The 25017-nt window shown below is 43.0% G+C and overlaps 1 protein-coding gene across 1 annotated transcript; it reads right to left on the reverse strand.

The window, feature by feature from the left end:
- Positions 1 to 377: 377 nt before the first annotated feature.
- On the reverse strand, positions 378 to 23318 carry LOC144509252 (tissue alpha-L-fucosidase-like). The gene is made up of 8 exons (XM_078237824.1): positions 22831 to 23318; positions 18249 to 18383; positions 15617 to 15754; positions 14236 to 14341; positions 11438 to 11638; positions 10409 to 10596; positions 8414 to 8513; positions 378 to 3664 (listed from the first exon to the last, which is right to left on the reverse strand). Exons 1-8 carry the CDS (start codon positions 23184 to 23186, stop codon positions 3524 to 3526), a joined length of 1365 nt encoding a protein of 454 aa, XP_078093950.1. The 5' UTR covers positions 23187 to 23318; the 3' UTR covers positions 378 to 3523.
- Between the last annotated feature and the right edge of the window lie 1699 nt (positions 23319 to 25017).

Consider the following 25017-nt stretch of genomic DNA (forward strand, 5'->3'; position numbering starts at 1 on the left):
TCGAGGTATGAATGAAGTAACAGAGATGGCATTAGATTTCTCTGCAACTGTGACGTCAACTGTTAGTTGCCGAGCTGTGGTGTTCACTCAATTCAGTTACTGAGACACCAAGGTCAGATCTCTAATTCCATTCTTTCTTTCTCGCTCTTACTAGAATAAATCGATTGCACTAACAAAATATTTATTCTTTTTTCACAACCTTTTAAAATTCACTTACCTGAACACCAAGCCTTTTAATCTTGTCCCTGTAAAGTGGTTGGCAAATGATGGATTTTTTGGATGAATTTCAATTGGAAACAACCCAATTCACCAGTAATTCATTAACTCTTGGGTTTCGAACAAGACTTTAAACCCACAAGGAAAGGTGAGACTCTTCAGATGGTGAATCCAAAGTTTTATTTAAAGAAAAATATCAATTAGGATGGAGATGTAATACAAAATTAGATAAATCAATGTCAGAATTATGCATCCAGACAATTGAACCTTCTCATGAGCATTGTTCTGTCTTCTTTCTACATTAAACTAATTTCATGTACATCACCTAAAATAACTCATGCTCATTTTACCCAAAAGATCTCTATAACTTTCAATGGGTGATCAGTTCCATGAAAGCATGTATCTTCTTTCATCTTCTGGACAAGCAGATGGCTAACATCTTATCAAACGATGGGGGAAATCCTACCAAAAACTGGCAGTGTTGTTTCTGGTGAGAAAACCAGTGTGTTTCTCCGAGAAACAGGCCAGTTTTCTATCCAGAACATATGACATCTGCCTAAAATAAAATCAAAGGGTACATTTCACGCTGTCATGCAGAGGGACGGGGAGTGCTCAACACACTGCCAAAACCCAGCTGCACTGAGGTCAGGGTGCCATCCTTAAAGGGCGCCTTCTCATTCCTTTCCCCACTCCACAACAAATCATCGGCCCCTTCATCCCCCACTCTCTACCCCTCTCAAATGGCCATTGCTGGCATCCCCCTGCTCCTCCGTCCACTCCCGGCCCACAACCAAATCTGAATTAATCCCCCTATCCCATGAGGCTCCCACTGGGGCCCATCCCTTGGAACAGATATGGTGCCAACCTGTGCCAAGGGACATTGACAGGCCACTGTCTGGCCGTGTCCATCTCCCTCGGGGACTATAGTCACCTTTACGCCCTCAGAGACCCACAAGACAGATTCACATAAGTGATTGTCAAGGAATCATATGTTACTTCAAAGCTGGCTTCATTTGATCCTGTTAGTTTATTCAATAAGGTTAGTCTGAGAATTATTTTTACTTAAAAGCACCATCCAAGCTTACTTACATTCCCCAGATTGTGTGAGAAATATTTAATCAATATACTGATCCCTCATCATCCTTTCAAATCTCTACCTTCATTTTGCATGTAATGACAAATAGACATTGTTCCAAATTGTTAACCTTTCACTTTACACTGATCAAGCTCATAGTTTCTATGGTTAAAACAATGAATACGGTTACACCAAATATTTGTGATATCATCTTGTCCCATAATAGAATCCCAATAGTTTGTCCCAAATTATACTGATTTCTCTTAACTCCAAAGTAAAAAGTAAAGTTTATTTATTAGTCACAAGTAGGCTTACATTCACATTGCAATGAAGTTACTGCGAAAATCCCCTAGTCGCCACAAGTATCTCTTCCTTAAGTTCCATGTTTTGTTGTTGTAGAATACAAAAGTGTCAATAAGAAGTTTCAATCCTTTTTATTAGATCTGTCAGATATTCAGGTACCGGAGAGATGTCATATCCAAATTTACTAATGTATTGATCTAGTCGATCCTTGCAATCATCTAAGACTCTGGTGTTTAATTACTCATGAACGTATATGTTATCTAAAACTTGTCTTCCTATCTGGACTGACATCATCTTCCTGGATACAAATAGAATTACTGGAATTTCTTTCATTTTACCACTGATGCCAACATAATGTCACAAAACTAAAGGAATCAACTTAATTACGCTTTGTGTTGGCACATGTATTTTAAGGGTGTCTGACCTATACCCATGTATGATTAACTGTCCGTTTCTCTCACAGACCAAATTCTGTTACATCACGAACTGTTGGTTTTGTCCACTTGAAGTAGGTTCCTTTTGGACCGAGATCAAGGGCCGATTTCCAAATGGTTCTTTAAATATTTTGAGTTCCATCTTCTTTAATATAGATGACTGCTAAGGTCAGGTGAAACAAGACTGTCAAGATCCACAGCTTTCCTCTTCTTCACTCACCTGTAAGACAAGTGCAGTCTACTCTTTTACAGAACCTGTGAGGAGCTCCTCTGCCAATCACAGGCTGTTCTACTCTCATGCTTGCTGCTGACAGGCTCAATCAGCAGCAAAAGCGAAAGGGAAACAGCGTGTGATTGGAGGAGCAGTGAGAAAGTGGGTAGTGGCACATCAGCCTGAGCACAGGAGCGACAACAACTCCAACCTGTCACATTCCCAGCCACAATTTTTACCTCACAAAATTTGCCAACAATGAGGGTTCTGCAGAAGACAGGCGGGAGTTGACATAATATTCAATAATTCCACCCAATGACATTATTGGTTCCAATGATGCAACGTTAACTTTGTGTTAAAGCAATTCTCACATTTCAGCTGCAGAACCGCGACAAGAGACACCAACAGGTTTTAATAAGTTTCTTGTTTTGGCACCTGTTGTGAGCCATATCAAGTGGTTATATGTTTTATTGCAACTAGGATGTTTCAGTATTCAGGGGTTCCAATTTATGTCTCATTAAATCACAGGTGATCATACAATGCTGGAGTGTACTACCCACCTGACCATTAATATTTTTAAGGGACTGCAGTTAAGAGACTCATTTGGCACAAGGCAACTCCATAAGTTGTGCCAAATAGTTAGAAATTTATAGCAAATTAACAAAATCATATCGATAGGTTCCAAGTTAAAAGTTTTAAGTCCATGTATAGTAAATATTATTTGACGATGGGTCATCTAGACTTGTAATGTTGGCTCTATTCTCTCCCCACAGATGCTGTCAGACCTGCTGAGATTTTCCAGCATTTTCTGTTTTTGTATAAAAAATATTATAAAATCTTGGGTACTGCTCCGTTTTGTAAGAAAGGAAATCTTCAACATAAACGCAGAAGGAATATTTCTACGCGACTGAATCACTTAAAACAGGAATTAATGAGAATGAAAAAGCAGCCCCTGAAAACAGAATAGTTATCCCAAAACTGTGTCAAATTCTGCTTGCAATGTTTAGTCAGGTGACATAAGCTACGATCTGTACAATAACCTATCGTCATATTTTCTATCTATTTTCTTGCCACTACCAAACCCCACTTCTACTTGCCGCTTCCAAAGACAGCAGTGCAACAAATGCTTTCAAGTTATCAAAAAATGAATCATGCTGATTTATATCAAAAATTTTGAAGCAATTGTTTTGTCACATAAGTGCGAAGTCACTCAAAACCTTTTTAAACCAAGAGCTGCTTCAAAGGACCGAGCTTCTTCTCAAGTAAACAGACAGCTTCTCCCGATTATGAAACTCCTTCGAGTTTCACTGTCCAACCATTTTCCGATGGGAGATTGAACGGAGAAATAGGGGACAAGTAGATGAGGATTCCCTGCCCTGGAGAACTCTTCCATTTCAGAGGATCAGGAATTCCCAGCATCGTCACCTGAAGAGAGAACACAAAAAGATTCAACACAGCAAGCTCACTTCTTTCCCAGTCTACACAATTTCCTGAGAAAAGTTCTCTCAGTCCCTCCCCTGTTTCCCGTACGCAAATCCAGCACTTGCAATGCTCCTTCAGACCTGTGCTCCATATTTCTCAGCATGATATGATGGTGGTCCATGAAGGTAGCTGATGAAACCCTCAAGTTTCATGCAGCTTTTTACATCTCTACTTGGATTCATCCTTTTGAGTTTTGACTACGATGTAGCCAGATATTATCTCAAAGAGAGATAGTGGCCGTGATTTTACCGGTTTGCCCCTCACCCCGCCCAGTGAGCCGGTAAAATTGCACGATAATTGAGAAATCAGGATCCAATTTCCTGGCTCTCGCAATCGTACCATACCGGATTTCCGATGCAGTCAGCCTCTCACCCATTTCCTGCAAGAGGCTGAATATATTAAGTTAATTTATTCCAATCTTCATTTACATCTGCTTAGTGAGCTCGGCGCTCAATCGTCCAGGCGTGCGTGCCTTTGTGGCCTTGTCGGGAGGTTCTATCCAGCAAGGAAAACACCTGCTCCCCATGAATGGGGATCAGTCGTGTTGCTCTTGCCGGTAGAATCAGAGGCCATTAAGGCACCCCTGGGGAGGCCGAGGGCAAGGAGCCACTTGGGCAGTGCTTCTGGCAGTGCCAGCCAGGCACCTTGGCCCTGACAGCCTGGAACCAGTGGCAGGACCTGAAGGGGCGGCCTGGTCAGGGAGGGAGGGAGGGTGGGCCACCGCGTACTCTGCAGCTGCAATCGGTGGGGGAGCAAGAGGGGGCCCCACTGCTACTCTGCATCAGATCGGTGGAGGAAGGAGGGTGGAGGGGCACTGCTGCTCTGCCTGTGATCGGCAGAGGAAGGGGGGGCCCTGCTGCCGCAGGAGGGGGGCACGATCAGTCTGGGCGGTGTGGCCTACATTTTCAGGTGTGGGGCTCGCGATCGGCCATGGGCCCCTCCAATTGCAGGGGTTGGTGGGGGGTTGGGGGGGGGGGGGGTTGGTTGGTTCAGGCTGGCTCCAACAGCAGAGGCCTGCCAGCTCTCTCTCTCTGTGTCAAGCCTCTGCTGTTGGAATTGCGCATGAGGTCTGCACAGGTGCAATAGGTCCCTCTGCTGCTGGCTGGCGAATTAAGCCCTGCCCACTGCCTCGAGCTCATTTTTTCATGCACCATATGCTCAAGATTGGGAGTAAAAACTCACACAAAAGACGGATCTGCAACTCTTCCATTTTCACGCTAGCTGGACACTTAGAATTTTTCCTGTAAAATTCTACCCACTGGATCAGTCAACAGCAGCATGGAGTTTTGTGAAGGGGATAGTGACTGAGGACAGGGAAGTTAAGAATGACTAAATAATTATTTTGTGATTTTGTTACTAGTCAAAGAGGGGATGTGGAGGAGGGAGGTGCAGAAGGGAATGAGATATCTGGGTGCAAAAGGAGCATGAGGAAATCATGCTCGACAAATCTGTTGGAATTCTTTGAAGATGTAACTAGTTGAGTTGACAGGGGGAACCAGTAGATGTGGTATATTTGGACTTTCAGAAAGCGTTTGACAAAGTCCCGCACAAGAGATTATCATGCAAGATTACAGCACATGGGATTGGGGGAAGTGTATTGAGATAGATATAAAACTGGTTGGCAGAGAAGATACAAAGAGTAGGAATTAATGGGTGCTTTTCAAATTAGCAGGCAATAACTAGTGGGGTGTCACAGGGATCGGTGCTGGGACCCCAGCTATTCACACTATGGGCCCGATTTTACCATTTTCATTCGAAGTGCTGAATCTGGGCGCAATTCAGATCCGACTTGGAAACCTGTTCTCAGATGCCCCCATACGCACTGAGCTTGAAAAAGAAATCACGGGTCTGAATCGCACTGTGGGCGGGGCTTATCACACCTGAAACGATCGGAGCTTTGAACTGTGCATGCGCAGTGAGAAAAAAAATTTGAAAAATGCGCCCCTGTCACATCACTCCCGGGCTGCAAAAAGCAGATAAAGCGGCTCAAGAGCGAACAGCAGGAGCGATGGCCCCCACAGACATCGCCCCACTCCCACAACATAACTGTCCCCCTTATCCACCCACTGCCCCCCTCCCCCACTACCCAGACCGATCACGACCCTCTGCCCCCTTTCCCCCCACCGATTGCCCGCAGAGTGGCAGCGGACCCCCCTGCCCCCCGTCTCACCCCCCACCAGAGAATGATCGGGCCTCCTCCCCCACCCCCCCACCAACCAGAAAGCAATCTGGCCTCCCTCGCCCCCATCACCAGAAAGCAATCGGGCCTCCCTCTGCCCTCCTCCCCCACTCCCCAGAGAATGATCTGGCCCACCTCCCTCCCCCCTCCACCACCAATCTGAATCAGAGAGCCGTTGGAAGCTCTGAACTTACCTCTTCAGAAGCTGGAGCGCTCAAAACAGACCTTTGCCGAGCAGATCTGTTTCGCGCCGAATCTGGACACGCGAACGCGATGTTAAAGGGGGAAATGCTGGTAAAGTTGGGCAGGCAGCCCATTAATTCAATTTAAATGCATGCAAACGCATTTAAATCGCCGTTGCGTCTGTTTCAGACACGAATAGGATCGCGGCCATTTTTGGGCCTTGGTAAAGTGGGCATCTGCGCAGACCCGGGCGCAGATCGCGTTAATGGCCTCACGCCTGACTTTACCAAGTTTTCACGCCTGAAAGTGGGCGCGCGCAATGGTAAAATCGGACCCTATATATTAATGATTTGGATGAGGGAACAAATGTAACATCTCTGAGTTTGCAGATGATACCAAGTTGGGTGGGAGGGTGAACTGTGACAAGGATGCAGAGATCCTTCAGAATGACCTGGACAGGTTGGGTGTGTGGGCAAATCAATGGCAGATGCAGTATAATTAGGATAAATGTGAGGTTATTCACTTCGAAAGCAAAAACAAGGTGGCAGATTACTACCTGAATGGCTGTAAATTGGGAGAGGGGAGTGTGCAGCAGGACCTGGGTGTCCTTGTGCACCAGTCACCGAAGGTAAGCATGCAGGTCCAGCAGGCGGTAAAGGCGGCAAATGGCATGTTGGCCTTCATTGCGAAAGGTTTCGAGTACAGGAGCAGGGATGTGTTGTTGCAATTATACAGGGCCTTGGTGAAGTCACACCCAAAATATTGTGTGCAGTTTTGGTCTCCTTTTCTGAGGAAGGATGTCCTTGCTCTCGAGGGAGTGCAGCGAAGGTTTACCAGGCTGGTTCCAGGGATGGCGGGACTGATGTATGAGGAGAGATTTACTAGGTTAGGATTGTTTTTGCTGGAGTTCAGACTAATGAGGGGGATCTCATACAGACTTATAAAATTCTAACAGAGCCAGACAGGATTGATGCAGGGAGGATATTCTCAATGGTGGGGAGTCCAGAACCAGGGGTCACAGTCTGAGGATTCAGGATAGACCATTTAGGGCATTTCTTCACCCAAAGAGTGGTGAGCCTGTGGAACACATTACCAAGAAAGTAGTTGATGCCAAAACATTGAATGTATTCAAGAGGTGGCTGAATGGGATCAAAGGTTACAGGGAGAAAGCAGGAAAGGGCTATTGATCAGCCATGATCGTAATGAATGGTAGAGCAGGCTCCAAGTGCTAAATGGCCTCCTCCTGCTCCTATCTTCGATGTTTCTATGAGGGTGATTTCAGGCTGCAGTGTCCTTAGCATCACAAGAGAAGGTAAAAATATTACTACAATTTCCTAAAGTAAAATAAAAATTATCGTAGCAAGTTACACCAAACATGCAAATTCCAAAAGACATTTAGTACACTGAAGAATTAACAAAAGTACATAAATACCTGTTGCTGTTGTCTTCAGTTATGTGGCACATTTAATGCCATAAAAGATCCCAAGATGTTTCACAGGAGCATTATAAAGCAAATTCTCACTGAGCCATGTAATGATATTAGGGTAGATAATCAAAAGCTTGGTTAAAGAAATAGGTTTTAAGGAGAGTCTTATGGTGGAAAGAGAGATTCCAGAGCTTAGCTTCTTGCCAGCTTAATGCACGGCTGCCAGTGATGGAGTGATTAATATTGGGGATATTTCACAGGCCGGAATTAGAGGAGAGCAGACATCTCAAGAGGGATGTGGGGTTGGAAGAGCACGGATGAACGTGAAAACAATGGAATTTTAAAGTTGTGTTGTTGCTTAAAGTTGTGGTGTAGAACAGCCAGCAGAGTGGGGGATGGGTGAAGGGAACTTGGTGCGAGCTAGGTCAGAAGAGATTCGGATGATATAAAGTTTGTGGAAGTTAGAATTTGAGAGCAAGGGATGTTGTGAGTGGCAAAAGAGAAACATAGTTAAAGATTAAAAGGTGAGAGTGAGACAAAGGAATAAGAGAGGTTAAGTAGAGCTTGCAAAAAGCAAAAATAATGGATTTAACAAGACAAAAAGAAACAAAGTTCAAATGACGAAGAAATATCAGACAACTGAGCTTTTCTCTATTCAACCTCATTGGACCTTATTAATCAATTGCAGAACCCGAGTAACATCTATGCAGATTCAGCAACTTGATAACTACCAGAGGCAAAACCAACAATGGAGTGTCACTGTCTGCTGGTCCACGGGGTTAACAGTGATCTCAAATACGTCAGATGTCCAGCTCCTCCTGTGGTTCCAGAGGAGACAGCTGTGCACAGGTCAGATAAAGGTGAAGAAACAGCCACAGAGGAGAACAAATCCCATGGCACTTACTTTGGTGTTTGGTGAGGTCTTCGGAGATTCCAGATCTAGGAGATCATCACTGGGCCACTTAATGAACACCGCATAAACTGAAGATCCCTTACTAGTGTACCTGGAGGCAAAGACACATCACACAGGTAAACACCAAATTAAAGACAGAGGCTTGTGAGAAATGTGATTTTTAAATATTCATTGTTCAACATAACCTCTACTGGAAATGGGGATTATATATATGGGCGGCAGAATGGCACAATGGTTAGCACTGCTGCCTCACAGCACCAGGGACCCGGATTAGATTCCCAGCTTGGGTCACTGTCTGTGTGGAGTTTGCACGTTCTCCCTGTGTCTGCGTGGGTTTCCTCCGGGTGCTCCAGTTTCCACCCACACTTCAAAGATGTGCGGGTCAAGTTGATTGGCTATGCTAAATTGCCACTTAGTGTCAGGGGAACTAGCAGGTTAAATATGTGGGACTACGGGGATAGGGGCTGGGTGGGATTTGATGGTCGGTGCAAATTTGATGGGCCGAATGGCCTCCTTCTGCACTGTAGGGATTCTATGATTCTTTATCCATGATACATGAACACAGAGCATTTACAATCTCAGGTTTCATGGAGAACATGAGTGTTGAAATTGTGCAAAGGTACATCTGAGTTTGACACAACAGTTAGAAGCCAGATCGTAGGAAGTAACATCTCTTTCACAAAACTAATGTTTATCAATTGCACACAGATAGTTATTACAGAACTCAACACTGTCCTTAGGGCATTTTCAATACTCAGATCATAAGCCATGATTTTACTGTTGTTGGTCCATGCAGGAATCACCACTGGAAAATTCCCTTCAAAAGAAATGATAATTGAGAACTGAATAGCATTATAGAATCTGCTGCTGCACATCCAACAATTGTATGAAAAGCTGCATGTCAGCTCTCTTGCAGGCTGTTTATTACCTGGTGTGAAAGACCACAGACCATTGAAGTCCTAAGATTGATATTCAAATGTTATACTAAACCCAGTGTTATAACTGAATTTTGATACTGATGTTGGAGAATAAGTTTTTTTTTACCATTTACAGCATTTTTTGCCCATCGCTATTTGCTCTGGAGAAGGTAGTGGTGAGCTGCCTTTTTGAACTGCTGCAGGGCCAGTGTACTGTGGTGTCGGTACACCCACAGTGCTGTAAGGGAGGGAATTCCAGGATTTTGACCTGGCAACAGTGAAGGAACGGCAGTATATTTCCAAGTCAGGATGGTGAGTGACTTGGGAGGGGAACTTCCATATGGTGTTCTTCCCATGTGTCTGCTGCTCTTCGCCTTCTGGAAGAGTCTGGAAGGTGCTGCCTAAGGAACTTTGGCAAGTTCCTGCACTGCATCTTGTAGATGTCATCTTGTCTTGTACACACTGTTGTCACTGTTTGTTGACGGTAAAGGGGAAGAATATTTGTGGATGGGGTACCAGTTAAGTGAGCTGCTTTGAAATATACTTAGTGAGAAGAGATCAATGTGTTGTTGTAGAAACACTAAAGTCAATCCACAAAAATTACTTAGTGAAAGTGATTTTTTTTCAATATTTGTTGCTTTCATACCTTTGTTGGCCATGGTTCTTGATCTTTGTTCAAGCCCCTCCATCGCCACATCTGAAACAACCTCAACGATCACTGCCAGCTACATCCCTCCGCCTCTCTGAAATCTCCTTGTTCCCCACACTCTCCACTCCACCATTGATGACTGTTCATTCATTCACTGTGTACCTGTCCTCTAGAGCCCCAGTCCCTCTGACCTCTCACCTCTTTCCCTCCCACAGCCTCTCTTTTTCACTTTCCCCCCTTCTGCTTAGTATCTATTCCTTGTCCATTGCACTCTCTGCATATCAGCAGTATCAAAGTTGTTCTATGTTTCTCACTTTGTATTTAAGCACGAGGTTCAACTAAAGATAACTATGAAGAAGGGGGCAATAAAGTGAAGGGAGGAGAAACAGCTATGCTATATTTAACCCTGACAGACTTTACCATATGTCTGTAGAGTTTTCCTTCTGCACTCGCCATGGCTTTGATGCATATATTGCTTCACCATTAACATTTAACCATTGTCCAATGGCCTCCAGCCTTTCTTGGAAAATGACAGGGATAGTGCCTTCTTTGGTCGGACCAATATTAAGCAGCAAGTTGCCTCCAAAAGACACAGCGTCCATCAAATTCTGTCGAAGAAAGAAAAGTCAGTGAGATAGAGCTACTGTCTATATTGTCCATTGTTGCTGTTTTAAGCTTCGGCCTCATAACAGTAATGGAACACCATGTTTTGGCAGTTTTACAGCACCCAACATATGCAGAGTATTTACCTTGTTCCCATTATCTACATCCTTTCAATACCTGCTGAATAAATAGCCCTCATTTCATTTGATTAACATGGACAAAACAATGTGGCAAACATTTTTCCATTTATTTGTAAACCCCATAAACACTGATATAAATCATGTCAAAGCACATTAAAACCTGAATGCTCATTTATCTCCCTAAGAAAAATAAATGGTTTGTCAGTCATTTTTTTGTCAAACAATCCCCATTTAAATATACAGAATTACTTTATGCTGCTGATTATTGCAGCTCATCAATTTTCTCCCCTCTGCCTCTAAAGTTCCTTCAGCTCCTTCTATCATTTGGATTGATAGGAACTTTCAAAGCCTTATGGTTATGTGAGAGTGGTGATTTGGAGCATCAACAGGCTATTTAGTGCAGAGGCATCACTTCTGTACCCAACATCCATGCACTTTCAACATAGCGGGCTTGCTGGTAATCAAAAGCATCCTTCCCAAATTCAGCAAGATTCAGGCCAATTGTAATATCTCAGCACAGACTGTGTAACAACCTGGAAACCTCCCTGATAACATTGGTACAGCTGACCTTTAGAAATACTCTGATTCACTTGTTAGCAAAGGTAGCTCACACCAGAGCTCCAATGCACCTTCACCTGAACTTATCATTCTAGTTCTTTTGTTGTTCTTTAGTGCTGTTCACTATTGATTAATCAGGAGCACGTACACTGATAATGGATGGCACATCCAATACTTCACTCAAGTGCATGTTTCTGCGATATCCCCATGACTGTTTGTCGACTGTGGTGCATTTCTCCCACTTGTGGTTTTGAAGCTTGGTGGGGCTGTATTTGTCTGCGCAGTTGAAGAATCCGCCATGTTTACAGGAACAACCAGCTCCCCAACGATCATTGGTTACCACAGTATCCTAGCAAAAGGAACAGATATTTATATAGTGCCTTTCACAATTCTTAGGATGCCACCGAGCACTTTGTATCCAATGCAATGCTTCTGAAGTGCAGTCACTGTTGAAATGTAGGAAACATGGCAGTTAACTGATGCACAGCAAGAGCCCAAAACAGAAACGTGATAATGGCCAGATAATGTCTTTTTTACTTACACAATGTTGGTTACAAGATCGAGTTCAACAATTCTGATCACGATCTTTGCCCATTTTTTGGAGCACAGCATTTGGTAATGATTCTACTATTCCCACTTACCTCTCCTCCAGACACACCTTTTTGGTTCTTTATGTCTCCCATTACTATCTCCTTGGTCTTGTAAATCTCTCTTGCCAATCACTGAGTTTCTCCTTTTGTCCTGCCCTGCCTCCCCACTAACCCTTTCCCCTACATTGCACAGAAATTGTTACATCTCTCAGTTGCCTCAGTTCTAACAAAGGATCATTCGCCTGAAGCACTAACTTGGTTTCTTGCTCCACAGAATTTTACAAATATGTAAGATTTGGAAATGGGTGGAAGGGTTTGTGGTGGTGCTGGGAATGGTCTGTCTGCATGTCATGCGATGTGATGAAAAGTAGCTTCCTAGGGAAATAGAAACCATTCAGAGGTTACATGGCACTCAGAAAGGATGGAGTGGACAAAAAGCAGGCATCTTTATGTCTCCATACATGAGGGACACTTGGAAAGACAAAGCAATGGATCCTGCTAAAGGTAGGAAGTGAACATCTCTAATGTGGAGAAAACTCCAAGCTAACACAATGGATGTTGTAATAGACAACCAGGTTTGCATAGGTATAAAGGCAATCCAAAAAAATAGGATAGGAACTTAGATTTGGAATATGATTTTAAAGTACATTTCTATTATTTTAATACAAACTCTGAAAAATACATGCAGTTCATAGCCCAATTTGGCAAGACAATCACACGAGGCAGTGCTCAGCTTATGCTGTGTCAAGAAACAGAGGTAGGTTTAAGTGATCGCTATTTGTATTGTGAAATATGAGAAATAAGGTATAGATTTAAGTGAGTTTAATTTAGTGTTTTTGTGTAAGGGGTGCAAGTCTAGTTAGATTCATGTTAAACAAGGATGTTTGCATGTCTGGAGGTTTGGGTTTCAGTTCAAACTGGGTTTCAATTGTGTTAAGTGAGTTTACGACAGGAAAAGTAAACACAAGCTTGCGGAAAGAATACAATGCTGCTTCGCAACCAGGGGTCACTTTTAGGGGGAAGACCTTTTGAGTTTTAGTGTTTAACCTGATCCAGGCAGTTGGTATAGGAAGCCAGAGAGGGAACAGCTCTCAACTCTGCTAGCAGCAGGAAAGCCATGCAATGGAGTAATGCGCACAAGAAAACAGCTCCAGAGGAACTAAAGGACAGTTTGCTCTTGAAACCAGGGAATGGAAAAGAAACTACAGGAATATTGAAGTAAAAAGGAACAAAGGGGAACTGCCATTGGAACAGGATGTTGTTCACTGAAGTTAAAGTGAGACATGGTGAGGCTGGCTATAGTAGAGCTACATATCTGAAGAAATCATAAGTTTGGTGTCTTTACTTCCAACCTTTGAAAACAACAGTATTCTTTTGGGAAATGAGTATTTGAGATGTTGTGTGGACATTTGGATGCATGTTGCAATTCAAGACAAAGGAATAAGGAAGGGAGAGTTGGAAAACCTAGAGGATCTGCCAATCGTTGCTAAAACAGCCGAGATTGGTTTGGAAGAAGATGTTAACAGGCATCTTTTTGTGAGTGGATATCAGAAATACTTGTGTGATAAACATCTGGGGGGAATTTCAGGAAAAATCCGCGGAAGATTGATCGAGTGGCACCTGCCAATTGGTTTCAGAGTGGGGTGTTATCTGAGAACTTCTAGCCTGTTGGGTTACAGGAACTGCGTTTACTGAAAACATTATGACATAAAACATATTTTGTATCCTGTGCGATCCTTAAAACATGTAAACATTTGTAAAGATAAGAGTGAAGGAATGTTGTATTATTGTCAAACGTTTCACGTTAATAATTTTTTGTTGTTAGAAGCTAAATGGCAGCCTTGTGACTTTTCCTCCACGTTTTCTAAAAAAGTTAAAGTTACTGTCTTTTGAGCTAGGGATCCATTCTGGGATCTTTCCGTCCAGTTGTAACATCAATTAGGATTGTAACAGCTGATTTGTCAATAACCCAGAATTCAAGCATCGATTCTTATAAGAGGTATACTAGGTGGAGGTTATACTATCCCTACAGGTGGAGAGGAAGACAGTGACCACAAAACGCTTGAATTTAACATGAGCTGCAGTCAGGAACATCCAGGATCAGAAGACAAATATGTAATTTTAACACAGCTAAATTAAATGAAACGAAGGAACAACTAAAGCAGGTAGAAGCTGGGAGGGAGGGGAATTGTTCACAAGAGAAATGGAACAACTTTTAGACATAATGCTGAATATGCAGGGTAAAAAAAGAACAAAAGAACGGTTTAACATACCTCATCCCCAAATAGATAAACAAATTAAAAATGAGTTAATTATAATCGCCAACAATGATCTTGTGAATATTGCTAATAAGTACCTTGACAGGGCTATCGTTGTAAAGCCAGGCCAGAAATCCAGTGGAGTTCCAGTAGGTATCTGGTGCTTCCCAGTCTCCATCTGACCAGATGATATCTGGTTTATACCTGGTGGGGAAACATTCACATGTTAGGAAATAGAGATGATTTTAAACAAGTTATATTAGTTCTGTTGGTGTTAGGAATAAGCTATAGCTTTAAGTTTAAGTTTGATTGTGATGGCAGTTTAAACAACTTTAAATGCAATCTTTATATCTTTCCTTAAAGGCACACAAGATGCTTACTGACTTGTAACAGGATTATTGACACTGAAAAATGAGTGCCATCTTTTAGTATCTATCCTGGATGGGGTCAAAAACTAACAAGGAGGAATTACGAAAAATCATACCACCTTAGCTATAAGCCTGGACATTAAACTGTGCAATATTATTGTTCAAACACTCCATTACGTGTCTGAAAGGACTCTGCTGTTATCTTAACAAGGTTGTTTAACCATTTGGAAAAAAGAAATGTGATGTTTCACACAGTAATATCACACTGCATCATTTCCAGGCAGGTTTACTTACTGAGGGGCAGCATTGTGACCTTTCAATTGAGATGGCAGAGCGGATAATTCTTGGCAATTTTAGAATTAATTCCGCTTGAAAAATTCTTCCATACTGGACACATGCCCCCTCTCTCCTCTGCCCTCAGCACCATTTAAACCGATACTCCAAGCAAACTGTCGGGTTTGAATTACATTTTGGTCTACGTAGCAAAGCCAAAGAAGTGAGTAGAGTCCGTGGTCAATGCCACCACCCTGTGCATACACACTGACCGGAATTTTCCCCAATATCAGCGAAGGGCAATGTCGGGCAGGAAAAGCAGCGTTGAAGCCGCTGATGGTAATGGTGGCTTTCACATTTACATGATATATCACACATGTCACATGACATATCGATGATTCGCTAACCCTGCCATCAAATCAGACACTCAGTGATCCAGGCGCCATTTTTAAGAGCCACCCCAGCACACAGCTAGCAAATCAGGAAATAATCTTTACTCGGGTGCACCCCGTTGCACCCGCCTGGCATCAAGCTGGCACTACCCTCTCCTTCCTGAGCACTGAGTGCACTTCCAAGCTCCCCTGGGAGTAGTGCTCGCCAGGTGCACGCCTTCTGAGACCAGTCGTGCTTCACATCATTCGCATATGCTGTGAGTGGATTTTTTGACGTGGGGGTGATTGTGGTGTATGGGCCTGATAATTATATGTTAATTTATTATAGTGAGGTTCCCGATGTTGAACGTTGGGAAACGCAGTCAGTCAGTGGCGGCGGGGGGGCATTGTGTCTCAGTAATGATGTGCGCTCACAGACAATATTGTACAAGTACATATTCCATTACCTCATGACCAACTCGTACAGCTCTGGTAATGTTTTCTCCACAACAAATTTCTGGGTCTTGAAATGGTTCTGTTTATCATGCAGGTAGAGAGGATGAAACCACTCAAAGAGAGAATGGTACACTCCGTAAGTCAAATTCCTGTTGCAACAGAAGGACATGTTTGATGTATTAAATTTCAAACTGGACCATTCAGTTTGTTTTCAATATATTCAAATATTTAAGATCAATAGTGAAACAACTATAGCAAACATAAAAGCACATAAACTAGGAGCAGGAGTAGGCCATTTGGCCCGACAAGCCTGTTCCACCATTCATTATGATCATGGCTGGTCATCCAATTCAGCAACCTGTTCCCACTTTCCCCCCATATCCTTTGATCCCTTAAGCTCCAAGTGCTATATGTAACTCCTTCTTAAAATGTTTTAGCCTCAACTGCTTTCTGTGGTAGTGATGTTCACAGGCTCATCACTCTGAGTGAGGAAATTCCCCCCCCCCCCCCCCCCCCCCCTATTTCAGTCCTAAATGGTTCACCCTGTATCCTTAGACTGTGACCCCTGGTTCTGAACTCCCATCTACCCTGTCTAGTCCTGTTAGAACTTTATACATTTCTGGGAGATCCTCCCCTCATTCCTCGAAACTCCAGCAAATATAATTCTAACCAACTCAATCCCTCCTCATACGTCAGTCCCGCCATCCCAGGAATCAGTCTGGTAAACATTTGCTGAACTCTCTCTATAGCAAGAATATCTTCCTCAGATAAGGAGACCAAAACAGTCACAATATTCCAGGTGTGGTTCCACACTGAATAATTGAAGTAAGACATCCCTGCTCCTGCACTTGAAACCTCTTGCTATGAAGGCCAACATACTATTTGCCTTCTTTACCACCTGCTGCACCTACATGCTTAATTTCAGCGACTGAAGGTCTCAATGCACATTCCCCTCTCTTAATCTGCAACTGTTCAGATAATCTGCCTTCCTGTTTTTGCTACCAAAGTGGATAACTTTACATTTATCCACATTAAACTGCACTTGTCATGCATTTGCCCACTCACTCAACTTGTCTAAATCACATTGAAGGCTCTCTGCATCCCCGTCACAGCTGATCCCCCACCAGCTTTGTGTCATTTGCAAATTCGGAGATATTACATTTAGTTCCCTCATCCAAATCATTTATATAGTGACTAGCTGGGGTCCCAGCACTGATCCCTGCAGTACCCCACTAGTCACTGCCTGCCATTCAGGAAATTAATGTTTTGTTTCCTGACTGCCAACCAGTTTTCTATCCATCTCAATACAGTACCTCCAATCTCATGCACTTCAATTTTACACACTAAACTCTCACGTGAGACATTATCAAAAGCCTTCTGAGAGTCCAAATAAACTACATCGCCTGGTTTCCCCATCGTCACTCTACTAGTTACGTCCTTGAAGAATTGCAATAGATTTATTAAGCGTGATGTCCCTTTCATAAATCCATGCTGACTCTTCCAATCCTGCCACTGTTTTCCAAGGGTTGTGCTACTAAATCTTTTATAACGGACTCTAGAATTTTCTCCACTACCAACGTCAGGCTGACTGGTCTATAATTCCCTGTTTTCTTTCTACTTTCCTTTTTAAATAGTGGGGTTATATTTGCTATCCTACAATCTGTATGAAGTGCTCCAGAGTTTATAGAATCTTGGAAGATGGCCACTATTTCTAAGGACACTTCCTTAAGTATTCTGGGTAGGTATAAATAACCTCAGAAGCAATCTTCTTATTCTTTTTACAAGATAGGTAAGGCACTAGATGAAGAAAACTGGAGCTCACATTTGAGAACCCATGAGATTGTAACTAATAAAGATGCAGAACAAAAGATGTGGCAATGGGAATAAAAGCCTCAAATGCATTGGCTGAGTCTGTAATGAGGGAAGGGGTAAATGTTGAGAAGGCTGGGGGATAGGTTTTTAAGAGTGCTTGTGAAACTTTTCAAGATTTAGCTAGACCATTACCCACAGCAATACATTTCAATGGCTCAGACCCTGCAAATAATCCTCGTTCTTTGAGAATAAAAACCTTAGCTAAACGTTAACAGTTTATTTTAACACAGCCCTCCCTCCCTTTCCCTTAACCCCGAATGATATGTGTTTGCTTAGGCATACATTTGCCACCTGAAGTTTCGAAAGCTAAAAAATGGAAATGCTAAAGTTTTGGCAAACTTGTCAGCAAGTTTCACTTCAATTTCCAATATCCCCACAATGGGGATATTCCTGTTAATGTCGCAGAAAATAAAATAATGATTACAAGGCATTCCTGTAATTTTAGTTAACATTTCTGTAAATACAAGAAATAAAAACAAAATCCCATCATCACAAAGCCTGCTTTAGGACAGTTGAGTAGCTGTAGGGATTCCCTACACAGGAAAGTCTATGCACATTGAACCAGGTTACTAATTCCCAGTGTGTTTCCAGTTGGGTGTTAAACTTTTGTGAAGACACCATTGATCAAATCCTGGTTGACTCAGAATGGTGTATTTTGGTACCACTCTGTTTATATTCTATGGGATTAGCATGGGTTTTAATTGTCAATATGCATCAATGTGATTGTAAATACATTGCAATTTCCCCAACTACACAGAATTAAATACAAACCGTTTTCGAACTGCGACTCCCAGGTCACCCACCAAGTCTCGATGAGGACCCGTGTCAATTGAGTTCCAGTTCCAGGACACGGATGATCCCCAGTTTGTGAATCCTTCATGGTGTTTGCTTGTCAGAACCACATACCTGAAAGCACAAACCACAAGAAAGCTGCTTGAGAATCAATACCAATGTCCCCGACACTTCTGGATATTCTAGATCATTTCAAACTAAGATCAGCTCTATGAGAAGCAAAGGATTCAAACAAAAACTACTTAGCTTGCTCTTCCATTGAGATTTTCCAAATTAGTTTTTGGCAAGTGTTGTAAAGATTTTCTTCCTACCAATGTTTTTCCTTAGGCCACACAAATGACATTAGAAATATAGAAAATAGGAGCAGGATTAGGTCATTCGGCTCTTTGAGCCTGTTCCAGCACTCAATATGATCATGGCTGGTCCTCTATCTCAACGACATACTACCGTGCTCTCCCATACCCCCGACACCTTTAGAGTCCATCTATTTTCTTCTTAAATATATTCAGCGACTTGGCCTCTGCAGCCTTCTCTGGTAGCGAATTTCACAGGTTTACCACCGAGTGAAGATATTTTTCCTCATCTCAGTTCTAAATGGCCTACCCTATATCCTGAGACTGTGACCCCTTGTCCTACACCATCCTGCTAGAGGAAACATCATCATCTAGTCTGTCCAGTCCTGTTAGAATTAGCTGTTGCTGCATTCCCCTGAGAAACCCTCTCCCCCAGCAGTATCCAAAATGAAAAACCTGTTAGAAAGGGAGATGGACCCATGGGACTCCTGCACTACCTGACTAGTGCTTTTGCTCTGCCGAGCAGTTACCCATTCCCTTTCTGCCGGTGCACATTTTACCTGCAAATGTGGTCACATCACTGTACATGCTATCCACGAATATCTCATCCTTGCAGATGCTCCACAGTGACTCCAGCCACAGCTCCAGCTCCGAATTGCAGACTTCAAGTAATTGCAACTGGAGAAGTAGAAATACTCACCAGGCCCTATTTAGCAAGGCCACCAACTCTTCTTTGTCCTAACCCTAACTTTCACCAAACTCCAATATAAACACTCGGAGTGTTGCTTTGGGCTGCATCAATCAAGAAATACAGAATGGAATACTCTCAAAGGAGTTCTCGTGTTATAATTGAGATTAATGTATCAACATCCATGATGGAGTTCAGAGTATTTTCAATGCACAGCTACAAAATCGGCAGGAAATATATAGCAAAGAAACAGATTGAATGTGATATTAGGATGTATTTTGGTAACCTAATCTGATTTAGAAATAACTGCAATAAAGGGATATGTTTAAAGAAAACGCTAGTCCATCACTGGGGATGGAACATCAGTCAATTCTCAACTCAAAGACCGCAGTGCTGTTTGCCCATAATCCACTACAGAATAAAATTAATATTGCAGTGACTATGTCACAAATATAATTACCAAAACCATACCACCCAGCCCGCCCCGGAATTGGGGTGGGCGAGGTTCCCAAAACAGAAATTTCCATTGGCCTCAGGTGGGATTTTATGATCTCGCCTGAGCAAGGCTGTAAAATCCCACCCAATGTTTCTGTTAGAACATTATAGGCACATTAACAGAACATTCATGCTATCATGGCGAGACATAAAGAGGGTGATCTTCTAGACATCAATTCTATACTTCAATTCTAATAAAATGTTTTAACAAATTTATTTTACAAAAGGATTTGCGTTAAGTGGTAAACATGTCTTATTGCAATTATATAAGCCTTGGTTTTTAGTTTTAAAAGTTGATTTATTAGTGTCACAAGTAAGCTTACACTAACAGTGCAATGACGTTACTGTGAAAATCCCCGAATCGCCACACTCCAGCGCCTGTTCGGGTACACTGAGGGAGAATTTAGCGTGGTCAATGCACCTAACCAGCACGTCTTTCTGACTGTGGGAGGAAACCACACTTGGAGTATCATGTGCAGTTTTTGTCTCTTTACCAAAGGAAAGATATAATTGCACTCCTGGTGCAACTAAGGTTCACCAAATTAATTCCTGGAATTAAGGTATTGTCCTATGAGGGAAGAGTAAATAGACTTGGTCTTTATTTGCTGAAGTTTAGAAAAATGAGAGGCGAGCTCATTCAAATATACAAATTTGTTACAGGGTTTGCAGCATCTGTGGTTACAGCACAGGACTATTGGCCAGATGCAGGAAGGCGGGATTAGAAAGGGCACCTGGGAATCATTGGGTTGGCATGGAGAAGATGGGCTGAGTAGCCTCCTTCTGTGCTGTAACTTTTCTATGATTCTATGGCTGGACAGGGAAGATGCAGGAAGAATATTTCCCTGGGTTGGTTGTTCTAGACATGATGTGGAGATACGCCGGCGTTGGACTGGGGTAAACACAGTAAGAAGTTTAACAACACCAGGTTAAAGTCCAACAGGTTTATTTGGTAGCAAATACCACTAGCTTTCGGAACAGGCTGTCCCTTCGACAGGTGGAGTGGAGAAATGCTCACAAACAGGGCATACAGAGACACATACTCAATTTACAGAATAATGATTGGAATGCAGTCTTTACAGATAATCAAGTCTTAAAAGGTACAAACAATGTGAATGGAGGGAGCATTAAGCACAGGTTAAAGAGATGTGTATTGTCTCCAGACAGGACAGCCAGTGAGATTCTGCAAATCTAGACAAGCTGTGGGGGTTACAGATAGTGTGACATGAACCCAAGATCCCAGTTGAGGCCGTCCTCATGTGTGCGGAACTTGGCTACCAGTCTCTGCTCAGCGACTCTGCGCTGTTGTGTGTCATGAAGGCTGCCTTGGAGAACGCTTACGCGAAGATCAGAGGCCGAATGCCCGTGATCGCTGAAGTGCTCCCCAACAGGAAGAGAACAGTCTTGCCTGGTGATTGTCGAGCGGTGTTCATTCATCCATTGTCGTAGCGTCTGCATGGTTTCCCCAATGTACCATGCCTCGGGACATCCTTTCCTGCAGCGTACCCGGTAGCTAGCACCAGAGAACACTGTGTCACAATAAGGGTAGGTCATTTAGGACTGAGATGAGGAGGAATTTCTTCCCTCAGGGGTTGATGAATCTTTGGAATTCACTGCCCCGGAGGGCAATGGAGGCTCAGGGGTTCAAGAGTGAGATCAATAATTGCTCAAAGGTCTGAATGGCCAATCCTGCTCCTATTGTTTTATGTTTTTATAAAAATGGATAAATGCAATGGAATACAAAGAAAATACACCTAATCCCGTAATATTCAAATAATCGTATTTAGAACAGCAGAACCCATTTCCAAGTACTTTCCTGTATCTCACACATCCACCATCAATAAACTTTACTCCAGTATCTAATAAGGAGCCTGAACAGAGGGAGTTGGAGCTCAATACAGATTCAATTGGTTTTGGGACCAGGGGTCAGAAATGCGAACAAGTTTCTGCCAGAACAGCTTTTCTGTTTTCAGAAACTATTGGACTGACTGTGTTTTCAACATTTTCTGCTTACAATTCAAATTTCCAGTTTGTAACCTCTGTCACTGCTGTGATACAATTGTGAAGAAAAAATTCAGGGAATTTGCTTCAGTTTTCACACTGAGGAAGGTGGATACAATACCAGTGAAGGGAAGCTGACACAAAACCAGCAAAGATAATCAACCACACTGAACAACACAGGGATAGCTGGCGCAATGTTATTCCCAGGTATGTATCAAGTGATCATGCACCACATTGTGAAATATCATGTGGTCCGAGCATCATATGATCAAACCTCAAGAAAATGCCACCAACCAGTTTAGCAACTCTGTTGAAATCAGCATGAAATGATTTTGCTGATATTAACCCACCCAATACAATTAAAAAGAACAATACTGCCGGTTTGTCAACCATCACATCAGACAAAAGTGACAAATATTCTTTTTTATTTAAATTTGCAACTATTTTTAATGTCTTGTCAACTCTATTATAATCATCGCTCAGTAAATATTAACTTTCACCACTACGGCACAGTAGCACAGTGGTTAGCACTGCTCCAGGGTTCGATTCCCGGCTTGGGTCACTGAGTGTCTGGAGTTTGCACGTTTTCCCCGTGTCTGCGTGGGTTTCCTCCGGGTGCTCCAGTTTCCTCCCACAGTCCAAAGATGTGGGGGTTAGGTTGATTGGTCATGCTAAATTGCCCCCTAGTGTCCCAGGATGCATTGGTTAAAGGGATTAGTGGGTAAATATGTAGGGATATGGGGATAGGGCCTGGGTGGGATTGTTGGTGCAGACTCGATAGGCTGAATGGCCTCCTTCTGCACTGTAGGGGTTCTATGATTCTACTTGTTCATAGCATTTTCTGAGTTTAGACGTTCTTCAGCAGCTTCTCCCCTGCTGCCATCAGGCTTTTGAATGGACCTACCTTTATATGAGGTTGGTCTTTCGCTATACCCTAGTTATGACAATAACACTACATTCTGCACCCTTTCCTTTCCTCTCCTTCTCCCCTAGGTACCCTATGCTTTGTCTGTATAGCGGGCAAGAACAATACTTTTCACTGTATACCAATACATGTGACAACAATATATCAAATCAAATCTTGTACCTGGCTCCGGATTTCCGAAACACCTCTGCCCACTGATCCGGATCAAAGAACTCTGCGGTGAACTCCGGGGCGAACTGGCTGTATGTGAACCCCTCTGGGTAGTTCTTTTTCATGAAGTCCACATACTGGAGTCGATGCAAGGCTCGCCAGTTCCACCAGAACCACTCGCTCCCGAAGCTGGGCACGGAAAAGACACCCCAGTGGATGAAAATCCCAAATTTACCCTCGTCGTACCAGGCGGGCAGGGGTCTGCTGTCCAGACTCTTCCAGTCCGGCTGGTAGCGGCGAACGGGAGCAACACCCGGCCATAAAATCCCAGTTATACAAACACAACTGACAAAACTCTCCCAGCCCATACTCAGCAGCTAGCGCTCCCTGTAATAGCAAATGCGGAAATTGTCTCTTGCGTTACTTCCTCTTTAAAGGCTGGGCTTGCAATGGTACAGGAAATGTTTAGCAGTAGAATTCCCTTGTTTACTTTCAAACTCCTGGTGTAACTATAAAGCACCCATCCCTAGACTTGCAATCCTTTTGACAGCGATTGTTATCGCCAGTGAATATTTGAAACGAATTATGATCGTCTGACAGAAATTAGCTTTAAAGTGGAACCGTCTTCCTCGGAGAGTGGGAAATCTTTTGAGATATTATTGTCATCCTAAATGATGCCATTTACAAGTAACACGGCGCTGTGTAAATAATTGTGTTATATGCTTCATAAACCCCCCAAAAATAGGTTCCTCAGACACTGCTCCCTTGAAGACACTTTCCACTTAATATATCTCATTCGTGTGGGGCTTTTTGACTGGTGATTTCTACTTAGTTCATAAATTCATAAGATATAGGAGCAGAATTAGGCCATTCGGCCCATTGAGTCTCCTCCGCCATTCGATCATGGCTGATATGCTCCTCATCCCCATTTTCCTGCCTTCTCCCCATAACTCTTCAACCCATTACCAATTAAAAATCTGTCTAACTCCTTGTTAAATTTACTCACTGTCCCAGCATCCACCGCACTTTGGGTAGAGAATTCCGCAGATTCACAACCCTTTGGGAGAAATAGTTTCTCCTCAACTCTGTTTAAATTTGCTACCCCTTATCCTAAAGCTGCTGATGCTATAAAGATGCATTCACAGAAACAGAAAATCAGCGCAGGCCTTTAGAAGTGAATGAACCTTCTGTGTCAGCAGTGATGGTTAATATGTAGATTTTTCTTTATGACTTTGGGGTTTACAGCAATGTAGATGAATACAGTTCTCCCGTGAACCATGAACTGATTGTTAGGTGCAGCAGGTTCAAGGCACTGATTGACCGACTCCTGATCCTATGTTCTGTTGCACATTAACTCCTGAATGTACGATGACAAAGAAGTGTAACTTTGCCAACAAAGTCACGATGCCAGTTTATGATTCCCACATAGTGAACACACTACTGTGGCACGCCTTAAAAGATAAGTATGTGTAGAAGCTTTCTGTATATTTGAACAAAGAAAATTACAGCACAGGATCAGGCCCTTTGGCCCTCCAAGCCTGCAACGACCATGTTGCCCGATTAAACTAAAACCTCCTACTCTTCCGGGGACCATACCTCTAGAACATAGAACATAGAACATTACAGTGCAGTACAGGCCCTTCGGCCCTCGATGTTGTGCCGACCAGTGAAACCAATCTAAAGCCCATCTAACCTACACTATTCCAATATCATCCATATGTTTATCCAATGACCATTTAAATGCCCTTAATGTTGGCGAGTCCACTACTGCTGCAGGCAGGGCATTCCATGCCCTTACTACTCTGAGTGAAGAACCTACCTCTGACATCTGTCCTATTTCTATCACCCCTCAATTTAAAGCTATGTCCCCTCGTGCTAGCTATCACCATCCGAGGAAAAAGGCTCTCACTGTCCAATCATCTTGTATGCCTCTATTAAGTCACCTCTTAACCTTCTTCTCTCTAACGAAAACAACCTCAAGTCCCTCAGTCTTTCCTCATAAGACCTTCCCACCATACCAGGCAACATCCTGGTAAATCTCCTCTGCACCCTTTCCAATGCATCCACATCTGGGACTACCACATAACTGTTCATTTGCAGGGCATGGATGTCTACCATTGCCAGCTTGTCATGGCCACGTACGGTCTGAATCCTGACCGTTTGACCAGGTGTTGGAGAGTCAGGTCTGTGGGCATTTCG

This window comes from Mustelus asterias, chromosome 21, assembly GCF_964213995.1.
Source record: "Mustelus asterias chromosome 21, sMusAst1.hap1.1, whole genome shotgun sequence".
Classification (NCBI taxonomy): Eukaryota; Metazoa; Chordata; class Chondrichthyes; order Carcharhiniformes; family Triakidae; genus Mustelus; species Mustelus asterias.